The sequence below is a fragment of the Rosa chinensis genome, chromosome 3 (assembly GCF_002994745.2).
Source record: "Rosa chinensis cultivar Old Blush chromosome 3, RchiOBHm-V2, whole genome shotgun sequence".
Lineage (NCBI taxonomy): Eukaryota > Viridiplantae > Streptophyta > Magnoliopsida > Rosales > Rosaceae > Rosa > Rosa chinensis.
The window spans coordinates 44,255,747-44,267,383 of NC_037090.1; the positions used below are offsets into that span (position 1 = coordinate 44,255,747).

Here is an 11,637-nt window from a genome sequence, read left to right on the forward strand (position 1 = left end):
ACTCTAGTGTAAGGAACCAACCACATGCTTATTACCTGTTTAGATAGAAATTTATAGAATGTATGAGAACTGTTTTGTTTATCATCATGACAACACAGGTAGATCAAAAACAAAGCTGGGACTGTTAGTTATAAACGAGTATGCTGAAAATACAAGTGTTGGACTCCCTTTGAATTGCACAATATCGCGTTTTTGCAGTTGGATATAGAACTCAATTTGAGTAAAGCTCAATCTTACTATTAACTAAACATCAACCATAAACCTTGTTGATTGTCCAATGGTACTGCTAGATCTTAGCTTATAATCATTTCTAGGAATTATGTTTGCTCTTGTTGTGAGATTGGAGTTTGCACTGCTCTATCCTTTTTAAAAATGTTAATTGTAACCAACACTAACCCTTTCTTTCATTATATCCAACTTTTCTTTATCCAGCAAATTTTTTAACCAAATAGATGACCTGGGATTTTAGTCAAAGTATTATGTTGTGACTAGTTCACTTTCATTTATGCCAATATGCCTTGGTACAACCTTGCAGGTTGAGGAGTTGTATTCATTGGACATTGATTCTCTTAACAATCTGAGGTATGTCAGTAGCTGTTTAAGCTTTTGCCATCCTATTAGATATATTTATATAATCTGTTTTAAGTTTATATCTTACTGCCACTGATTTAGTTTTTACCCTTGCAATATTATCAATATGGATTGAAAAATTATGTTTCATTCATTGTAGTATTTTATATTTGTTTCTTCAACTTCAACCTTTTGTTGAAAAAAAAAAATAGTGATTTTGATATATGGTGATTTACTGTGAGTTTTGCTATTTGAACTAATTGTGGATTTCCACGTTCTTGATATTCTTGATGTTGTGATTTTTAATTTGGTTATGCAGTTTTTGAGCCCTACAAGGACAGCAAAGTGGATCTTCTTGGCCCAAAGTTGCCAATTTGGGGACTTGGCACTTGGTGTGTGGAAGGTGAATTATTCTTCAGCTTTCTTAATTGCTTTATCCCTAATGATATCTATAAAGGAATCTAGTTTGTTAAATATTCATTGTTCCTGGCAGCTTAACACATTGGGGTTGCTTCCTACACATGCATCCGACTGGTTTTCATCCTTACCCCCTGCTCAGGTACTGTTTATCCTTCCCTAGACAATTAAATTTCTTTTGGAATGTGTTCTTTGTTCCATTCCTGAGGGATGTGAACTAAATATTAGGTAATACCTCCTGGAATGGAATTTCATCATATTATTCCACCTGCAGATGGTGATGCAGATCGGAAAGGGGAAAGAAATGATGATAGTAATGTTAATCCTGACCTGCCAATTTGGTCAAGAAATGATGATAGCACTGCTAATCCTGACCTGCCAATTTGTAAGTTAATCTTTGTTGAGTTTTTATTCTAAATAAATTGTTTGAATTTTCATCGCTTTATTTAATTATGCGTAAGATAATTACATGTCTGGATGTGTTGAACGTAGCTTAGTTTGCTGCTTTTATTGCTTACCAAGTTTTTGATTCTGTGCTCTTCATCCAGGATATAGAACTTAGGGGACTATAAAACTGGCCTCTTTCTTATATGTTTGAAGTTTTGCACCAAGTTATTGCATGTCTATTTGGTTTTGGTTTTGGTTTTGAAATTTGAAATTGGCCTCTTTGACAGTGCCTTGGTATTGATAACATAGAGTTGAGTTCACCAAATGTTACTTGTACCGAGTCCACTCTTTGTCAAAATTCTGATTTTTTTGAGTGACCATTAAAGTACTCTATGGGTAGTATGAGCTTAGACAATGCATTTCTGGTAGTTAATTTCCTCAATGCAGCTTTAGTCCTCATAGCTTAGTTAAATGATGATTAATGTCAAGGTTGAGTCAGTGGAATTTCAAACTTTCTAGTTTTCAATTGTGATCCAATATTACAGGACCTTTTATAGTTAAATTTTGCGATCCAATATTGCAGGACCTTTTATATACCAAGTCAGAAGCCAACTGACGCCAACCAAGTCAAGACCAATGTAACGTCTCGAACCTGAATTTACCGGTTCACTAGTCATTTGGACGGTAGACGACCTTTACTTTCACTTTTACTGTCGTTTAAGTACTTTTAGTGGCCTTAAAGGTTGACTTTTTGTTCGGGTCAAAATTTGAGAAAATTTTCTTCATGGAAGTTGTAGAGGACGTTAAACCGAGCACGTGGATATGTGGTATGTAAAAATCGGAGTTCGTATGCGAAAGTTATAAGCAAAATACTAAAGTTACTGTTCATGTGGTAAGTTTCTATAAATAACCAAGTTACTGTGGTAAGTTTCCATTTTTGGAAACCTACCGGCTTTTCTCTCTCCTCTCCCCCGATCCATTCTCCTCTTCGGCCCGATTTCTTCTTCCTCCGATTTCTTCCTCCTCCGGCCACCCCACGATGGAATCCGGGCACCGGCAAGCTCGCCTTTTCATCCTTGTCACTCCTGTGGTGGTGTTTTGCAGCGATTCGACCAGTGGAGCTTGGATTTGAGCTGTGAAGTTCATTGTAGCAATTTGGGAGTTTTGTCGATTTCAGGCGATTCCGACCGTCTCCGGCCACCAAACTGGCGTCGAAGGTTCGGTTTTTGCCAATGATCATTTCCCCTAAGGTTTTTCATTTCAATTTGCAGTGTGGAGGTCGAATTAACGATTTCAATTTCTAGGGTTCTTGGGTTTTTCTGGAAAACTTCACCTGCCAAATTGGAGCCCTTCAAGGTAAAATTGGAACTTCTTGTAGTTGTGAAAACTGTTGGGTCTGTTGTGTAGGTGGTGCTGCCAAAATTTGGTGGCCATCGGAGGTGATGGCCGCCGGCGCGTGGGGCCCACGCGCTGCCACTGTTGGCGGCGCGTGGAGGTGTGTAGGGCAGTGTTTTAATTCCAGTTTTTAGCCCAATAAATTATATAAATGTTGTAGTGCTTGTATGTGAAGTTTGGTGAATTTTGGAGGAGTTTGGAATTGTTTGTGAATTTCCGAAGTTCGGAGTTGTGTGATTGAATTGTGGGAAATCCGGCCGTTGGATTTCCCTCGTTTTCATTGGGGAATATGTCAATTGAGGAATTGGTGTTGTGGGAGAGATTTGGGTTGAATCCGAGAAGCAATGAAGATAGGGATTTTCGAGGTTTCATTTAGGTTCGTATTAATTTTATCGGATTGCCGTTTACGGAAATATAATTGTCTACAGGGCAATGTCGCGAGCTACGGCTAGATGAAGGAACTCGTTTGCGTGGTCGCCCAATAGTACTGTGAGTGGACCTTTGCTTTTAAATATGGATGCATGCAAATGTTTTTCTTGAATTAATGCTTTATTTAATTATCATATTACATTTCGAGCATATGATTTGATTTCGGAATTTGATTTCGATTTGGGATTTCGATGAAGTTATTTCTTATTTATCTATCGACTTTCGATTTTGGCATTGGGAATGCCTTAATGATGATCTAATTATTCTTTTAGCGTGTGGGACATGCTGTTAATTTATGTGACCTTCTACGAGAATTTCAGGGTACGGTTGGGAATCGTACCTGTGTTTTCTTTATTTGTGGGACTTATGGGGAAGCCTTACAGTTTTTTTCGATTTTCGTATGATTTTAACCCACCATACCTGGGTCGTCATATTTATTGCTAGCTAGCCTATTAGTACTCCTCCCTGCTTACTATGTGTTCGTGGGTGAGTAAGAGCAGAGCATGGGATGCTCCAGAGTGTGGGACACTCCGACCCGAGCCTGGGAGGCTCCCTTCTTTCGTATGGTGATATCTCTTCCCCATATCTTATCGTTGTTGACCTTATTTTCACTGTAGCCAGCAAGGCTGGTCTTATCTTTTTGAGAAACGAGATTTCGGTTTTACAATATATTTTTCGAATGTTGTGACTAGCGAGGCTAGTCTGTTTATCGTTTTGAAATTCTTGAATTTAGAGCTAAATGTGTTGCATGCATCGGTTTTTAATGAAATAAATGTGGGAAAGTATGAAATCCTTTTTCTTTTAAATTGTTTATTTTTGTCCACTCACGCTAACGTTTTTCGTCTACTTTCCCCTGGGCATTTCAGTTTCAAATGCCCAGTTTGCAGGCGTTATTAGTTGAGGTCGGGCGTACATGGCATTTGAGGCATAGTTGTCACTACTTCCGTAGTGTAGGATCCCTTGATCCTTTCCTCTTCTTTTTATATCCCTGTGTATAGTAGTATTGCTCTGATAACCTTTGGGATTAGTATTGTTGAGTTTTATGAAAGCGGAGTTGTTGGTAATTGGGAGCAGGGTGGCTCCAGGAGTATAAGGTTGGTTTGTTTGTAGTGTTTTTGTGTGTTTTACAGGTTTTTGGGTAGTCCATTTTAGGGGTGACCCTGCCAAATTTTTGGTAGAGCTATCCTTAAGGTGGGCCCCACAGGGCCACCTCGGATTTCAGGGTGAAATTCGGGGCGGGTCCTGTCAACCAAATTTTGAGATGCATTGCAGTACCTCTCTTACGACTTCAAGTTTTCAATTGTACCCTTTATTTTCTTCATAACTACCATAAGAAAAAAATATTAGTTTACGGCCTTTTTGGTTGGGAGTTGATGCAATAGACATGATCACATGAATATAGTTTGGAACACCTGTAAAAAGGAAAATGGAGCACTAGAAATTGTTAGTTTCTGGTACCGTGATAATCAACTCAAGCAAACTAGGATAATTTTTGTGCTGAAAATGATTATTTCCATGTTTCAACTTTCAAGGTAAAGAAAGTTGGTTGTTCTGTTTTATTCCAAATGAAGTAAACTATGTAGCTGAATTTGATAATATAAGATGGAAATCCAAATGTTCTGTTTAGGCTAATTCTTGACGATGATCAGGTCTAAACTATCCTTTGGAATGTGCTAACATATAAGATGAAGTGCATGTTTATGCAAGCGGCATTTCTCTTTTTGCTGACAGCCATGATTTTATATGTTACCCCGATCAGAATGACAAGGATTTGGATCGGGCGAGTGAGAGGCAAGATCTTGAAGGAAAGGAGCTAAAGCAAGAAACTACTTTGCATGAACTGGAGCCGGTTGCCGTCCATGCTCTTCATGAACTTGTTTCTTTAGTTCATAGTCATGTCAATGCTGCAGATCTAGCAATATGATTTTGAGTAAGGCTAGATTTTGCTGACCATTTTGTAGTAGATGTAGTGATATCAGGATGAATTATGAACAAATTATACTGCATGTAGTTATTGCAGTAGTGGTATCTTCTAGACTAGCCTTCAAGTAGGTTAGGGTTTATTGTGCAAAACTTTTGAAGCTACCTCAAGCTCTAATTTTGGATAGAAATTAATGCAATTCCCTAATATTTGAATTTCATTTGAATTTCATGTTATTTGTGGATCAGCTTTCTAGTACCAAATACAGCACGAAAGGGATATAACAGTAGTTTGAATTCACAGACTGATGTCAAGAAAAGAAAAAAACATCAGTTACTGATGAAGAATTGATGTCAAAAAACAGAAATTACATCAGTTTGAAAATAAAAACCGATGTCAGAAAAGAGAAAATACATCAGTTTGGAAACAAAAACCGATGTCAAGAAAGAGAAAATACATCAGTTACTAAATAAAAACCGATGTCAAGAAAGAGAATGGACATCAGTTCTTAAACAAAAACCGATGTCTAGCATTACTATGGACATCGATATATAAACAAAAACCGATGTCTAGCATAAATATAGACATCGATATAGACCAAGGAACGATGTCCAACATAGCATTGGACATCGTTCTTCTTGAGGAACTGATGTGTAAAATATTATCAGACATCGTTTCTAAATCAATAACGATGTTAAAATGGATAATTGTGTTGTTAGACCTATATTTCATTAAGCATCTAATGCCAAAATATGAAGGTTTGACAATAGCTAAACACACCAAAATGGTGATCATATTAACGTTCTTACATTACTTCTGAACCTTAAATTGATGTCTCGTTGTAAACTAGACATCAGTTATGAACCGATGTCTTAGTTTTGGCGATCTTTAACATCACCCACTAAGACATCGGGGGTTTTTTTTTTTTTTTTTAACTTCAGTTGTGGACTGATGTCTATGAACTTTATCCTAGTAGTGATTGTGAGGCTATTTTAGCCGCATCAAGTAGTTTTCGCGAGACTATTTGGGTGTGTACATGGGAATATGATGTCCAACATCAGTTCCAATGCAATAATTATCGAAAGTCTTTGATGTAAACTTTCTAGCATTGTCAAGTCGAATTGACTGAATGGGATGATCCGGGAAGTGAGTCCGTTCCCATATGATCTGTGCTAGGAGTATAGAATAAGCAGCATTACAAGTGGACAATGACACAACACGTGGCCAGCGTGTTTGCACGTCAACAAACATCATGAAATATTTAAACGTCTGCAAGTTGGTTGAATCAGTCCTTAGAATCCCCTCAAATTCTATGTGAGAACAAAATTAGTATTTTCATATTATTTGCGTAGGATGGTCTGAGTCCTAATTTCCCTAAGGAACAGGGTTTGTAGAACGAGCGAGAAGCCTTAGAAGCAACCAATGATGATTTTGGTTGGGCCGGAGTGTTTGAAATGCTATTGCAAGTAAAGTTGGTGATTGCAGCATCACCTGAGGCGCTATCACCATGATGGATCCATGACGTCATGGATATGGACTGCCCCAGCCCTAGGCTGGTAGTAGACGGCGACAGTGCCAAGGGCAGCGGCGGTGATCATACTTAGTCCATGATTCAACCTTTGATTCTTGCTTCGCTTCGCTCGAAAGAATGGATATCGTGTGAAGTTTTTAGTATACGAATCATCATATTATGACAATGATAACCTATCCTATCGTGGCAAAGCCAATATGTGTCTAAATTCAAGAGATCTTCTCTTATAACTTTATTGGATTTAATAGTTAGAATATTGGTGACATAAAATCCACTAGAGAGACACATAAGTTTTTTTAAGATGCGCGTTTATTCGCAATCATTAAAGGTAGTGCAAATGAACTCTTTTTCAGGATTTTAAAAACCGCATAGTCCCCGCTTAGGAATAAAAACAGTCTAGTCCCCGCCTTAGTGTTTGGGAGCTAGTCCTCTGACCATCGCCCGACTAGCACCTAACGATTTTTTTAATCTTACTTTTAACATTGGGAAATTTGGTATTTTGTATGGGTCTTACATACTGTTGCCAGGCCAGCCTTACTTTGGACGGGTTTTGGGTTTATTTTGGGCCAGCCTCGCTCTACTGCTCTGGTGAATCAGGAGAGAAGTTGCAGTCGCAAATGTTACGTCAGCAATGCAATTGTAAAAGTCAACGAATTGATTTAGTCGATTGTTTTGATATATTCCAATTTCCAAAACTGCGGTCTGTCACCAAAAAAAAAAAAAAACAAAAAAGGTTGGTGAGAAGATGGTAGACCCCTCAATCCGGATAGGCAAAGACAGACAGACTACAGTTCTCACCAACCTTTGATTCCTTGCAATACACTCGTCCATTTTTTGCTTAAAAGTCGCCATCGCCAGTGGTTCTAATCTCACCCACCCCATAAAGAGTAGAAAAGGCTTTCCCCATCACGCACTCACCGGAAATGGTACAGCACGCGCCACCCTTATATACTAAAAGACGACTATAAGTGGCATCGCGTTAGTGGTTGGGACATTCCAATTGCGCAACCCAGCTCCAAAATCATTACCGTCCGCACTCACCAACCCCCTCCATCCATCCCTCAATCCCTTTCCTTATATATTTTATATATATTACTCGTCATGCACCAACTCCTTTTTTTTTTTGGTCATGGGTCATGCACCATGCACCAAGTCACCAACTCCTTTATTTTATATATTTAAAGCTGGCTCCTTCCGGCCTCTGCCAATTTCGAATATGACAATGGCTCTTCCTCCTCTCCCAGTTTCCATCTCATTCTCTGTTGTGATCCTGATCGTTGCATACAAGCTGTATCAGTGGCTCAGATTCAAGCTCCCCCCGGGTCCGCGTCCATGGCCGGTCGTCGGCAACCTCTACCACATTAAGCCGGTTCGGTTCCGGTGCTACGCCGAGTGGGCTCAGTCCTACGGACCCATCATATCGGTCTGGACCGGATCCACGCTGAACGTGGTCGTTTCCAACACAGAACTGGCAAGACAAGTGCTCAAAGACCATGACCAGAAACTGGCCGACCGGCATCGCAACCGATCAGCCGCAAAGTTCAGCAAGGACGGTCAAGACCTCATCTGGGCCGACTATGGGCCCCACTATGTCAAGGTCAGGAAGGTCTGCACTCTTGAGCTTTTCTCTCCCAAGAGGATTGAGGCTCTCAGACCTATTCGGGAAGACGAGGTCACCGCCATGGTCGAGTCCATTTACAAATACTGTACCGATGCTGGTATGTCCATTTTTATGTGTTGATTCTTTTCCATGCACTTTCTTTACAACATTTCTCACTTTTCGTTTTTTTGCAATTAAGTTAATAATAACCCAACGCACATCGACAATTTTTAGCACTATGAGAAATAAGTGAATGTTCTAAACCCATAACCCCGCGGGTATCAAATTTCGGGTTTGGGAAATAAGTGGATGTTCTAAACCCATATCCCAGGATATCAAATTTCTGACGGTTCTTGACAATGAGGTGGGGCCCATATTTATTTCAATAATACTTGTATCAGTTAATAAACACATGGAAATTCTGAAATCATTTTCTTTAATTTCATTCACATTTTAAGTAAGTAAAATAAGATAAAGTTCCTAAATAAGCAGGACTGATCTGTAGCCCCAATCACTTCGTTATTGATATTATTGAAAATAATTCTAATTAGTGGTGTCAATTATAGCATGTGGCCACAAAGGGTAAGGGGGGAAAGGCTAATCAGAGATTTAGGGTAATGCTTTAATTTTGAAATTTTGAAATTTTGAGTATTAATGGTTTAGCCCAACTATTATTATCACCAAATTTTCTCTCATTAAATTGTGATATAAGCGTTTCCAGCTATTCATTTTAAACCCAAAATACCATTAACAAGTTTCCTTTCTCTTTTCTTTGACTTCTTATTTTTGCCAATATCCTCGTTTCTTTATTAGGTTTTACAACAATTAGGTAGATTTCGTAACAGATATGACTGCTTTGTTTGTTAGGTTTGAATTCTTTATCATTTCAACCAACATTTTTCTTTTTGTTTTTTTGTTCTTTTCTTTGGGGTCTGTTATTTCAAAAAAATTTGGTAAATGGAAATGAGGCAATAATCGGTGGCGGATATGAAACGACTCTTTTATCTGATTCTCCCACTTTTGATGTAAAGATGAAAGGCGATCCCACCCCAAAAAAACAAAAAACCAGAGAGATGATTATTCTCAAGTTAATTTCTTGGGTGAAGGAGCAGATAATGAATTACTGCTTTTAACTCCTATAATATGACACCTTTATTTACAAGATCATCATAAAAAATAATTTTCAAAAATTAATCATACTAGAAATGTATGTCTCACATATTTGAAAATTTTAATTGTTATCAAAATTGTCTATTTGTTTAATACACGCGCATAACTGATGATTTCCAATATAATTATTATGATTTTTAAACAACTATTTATAAAATTAAATTCAGTGCGATGTAAGGTGTGAATTTTTATTTAACATTACACGTGATGAGAAAAAAGAAGTGGAAAATTCTACAATGTGTTAACGTATGACATGCATACAATTGCCTTAAAAATGGTAAAATAAGTCATCAAAATAGTAATATTAGTCCTCAAAGTAGTAACATAAGTCCTTAAAGTGATAAATTTTCTTAATTACCACATGAGTCCTTAAAATAATAATAGTAGTCCTCAAAGTGGTAACGTGAGTCCTTAAAATGGTAAATTTTCTTAGTTTACCGTATGAGTCCTCAAAATAGTAATATTAGTCCTCAAAGTGGTAACACGAGTCCTTAAAGTGGTAAAAATAGTTGATGTATGAGAAATGTTAACATACCATAACTTTACCCAAAAGAAGTTACCTATCACTGTTTAAAAAAAAATCATATATACAATTGAAGTGGTGTTAGCTCAGTGGTTAGAGCACCCACTACCTAATGACGAAGTCATAGGTTCGAGTCACCATGGGGGTAGGAGTGAAATCTTTTGATCCTCTTTTTAAAAAGATGAAAAAAAAAAAAAAAACATGGAGGTTTAATTTGATTTTCTTCGGATCAAATGATGGAACATTAATTGCAGAGTAACCATACATTTTGGGAATGTCTGAAAATTCATAATGGAAATGTTACTTTAAATTTAATTAGTAATCATTTTGAGTTGGTACCAGTGTGGGCCTACTGCAAATTTCCACATAATGACTTCAAGGTTTACCTAAATCACTTGTACCTGAATTTGACTGTACCGTGCAGAAAACTATGGAAAGGCCTTGTCGGTGAGGAAGTATGCGGGAGCAGTGGCTTTCAACAACATAACAAGGTTAGCATTTGGGAAACGATTTGTAAACTCAGAGGGTGTGATAGATGAACAAGGGCTAGAATTCAAGGCCATTGTCGCCAATGGGCTCAAGCTCGGTGCATCGCTTGCCATGGCCGAGCATATTCCATGGCTGCGTTGGATGTTCCCACTGGAGGAGGAGGCATTTGCCCAGCATGGGGCACGGCGAGACCGACTCACTAGGGAAATCATGGAAGAGCACACAGAGGCACGCAACAAAAGCGGTGGTGTTGCCAAGCAGCATTTTGTGGATGCCTTGCTTACCTTGCAGGACAAGTACGACCTTTCTGAAGACACTATTATTGGACTGCTTTGGGTAAGTACCAAGGGATAATAATATATTCTGTAATTATTAGAGTTTTAACACTAAATGATGTATTGCATTTCGCAGGATATGATTACTGCAGGCATGGACACAACGGCGATTTCTCTTGAATGGGCCGTGGCAGAGTTGATTAAGAACCCAAGGGTGCAACAAAAAGCCCAAGAGGAGCTAGACCGGGTCGTAGGGTTCGAACGTGTCATGACAGAAACCGATTTCTCGAGCCTCCCGTATCTACAATGTGTAGCCAAGGAAGCGCTACGGATGCACCCTCCAACCCCATTGATGCTCCCCCACCGAGCCAATGCCAATGTCAAGATCGGCGGCTACGACATCCCCAAGGGTTCAAACGTACATGTGAACGTTTGGGCCGTTGCCCGTGACCCAGCGGTATGGAAGGATCCCCATGAGTTCAGACCCGAAAGGTTCCTAGAGGAGGATGTGGACATGAAGGGCCATGATTTTAGACTGCTTCCATTTGGAGCGGGACGACGGATATGTCCCGGAGCCCAACTTGGTATCCAATTGGTGGAGTCCATGTTGGGCCATCTATTGCACCATTTCTGTTGGGCTCCTGCTGAAGGGGTGAATCCACAAGAGATTGACATGTCAGAAAGTCCAGGGCTTGTGACTTACATGAGGACCACATTGCATGCTGTGCCTACGCCAAGGCTGCCATCGCACTTATACAAACGTGTGGAAGCTGAAATGTAATCACTCTTTGTTTCTTCTTACTCTTCTTATTTCCTTTAAGCCAAACTTGAGAGGTTATGTTTTATCGAGATTTACACCCATCACAACAATATTTGGAAATTGCAACATTGCATACACCATGCACAAGATATGATTCAAATTTGGGGAAT

General features: G+C 38.9%; 1 protein-coding gene and 1 long non-coding RNA gene across 2 annotated transcripts; both read left to right on the forward strand.

The window, feature by feature from the left end:
- Positions 1 to 462: 462 nt before the first annotated feature.
- On the forward strand, positions 463 to 1,129 carry LOC112191577. Its single transcript, XR_002933015.2, has 3 exons — positions 463 to 582; positions 890 to 973; positions 1,064 to 1,129. It is a non-coding gene; the product is annotated as an uncharacterized LOC112191577 (long non-coding RNA).
- A 6,653-nt stretch (positions 1,130 to 7,782) lies between these two features.
- Positions 7,783 to 11,627, forward strand: LOC112191575 (cytochrome P450 98A2). Its single transcript, XM_024330936.2, has 3 exons — positions 7,783 to 8,368; positions 10,368 to 10,768; positions 10,844 to 11,627. Exons 1-3 carry the CDS (start codon positions 7,867 to 7,869, stop codon positions 11,486 to 11,488), a joined length of 1,548 nt encoding a protein of 515 aa, XP_024186704.1. The 5' UTR covers positions 7,783 to 7,866; the 3' UTR covers positions 11,489 to 11,627.
- The last annotated feature ends 10 nt before the right edge of the window (positions 11,628 to 11,637 follow it).

Coding starts and splice junctions, on each gene's coding strand:
- LOC112191575 (XM_024330936.2), top strand. CDS start 7,867: ATGACAATGGCTCTTCCTCCTCTCCCAGTTTCCATCTCATTCTCTGTT. Junction 8,369..10,367: donor CAAATACTGTACCGATGCTG/GTATGTCCATTT, acceptor TGTACCGTGCAG/AAAACTATGGAAAGGCCTTG. Junction 10,769..10,843: donor CTATTATTGGACTGCTTTGG/GTAAGTACCAAG, acceptor TGCATTTCGCAG/GATATGATTACTGCAGGCAT.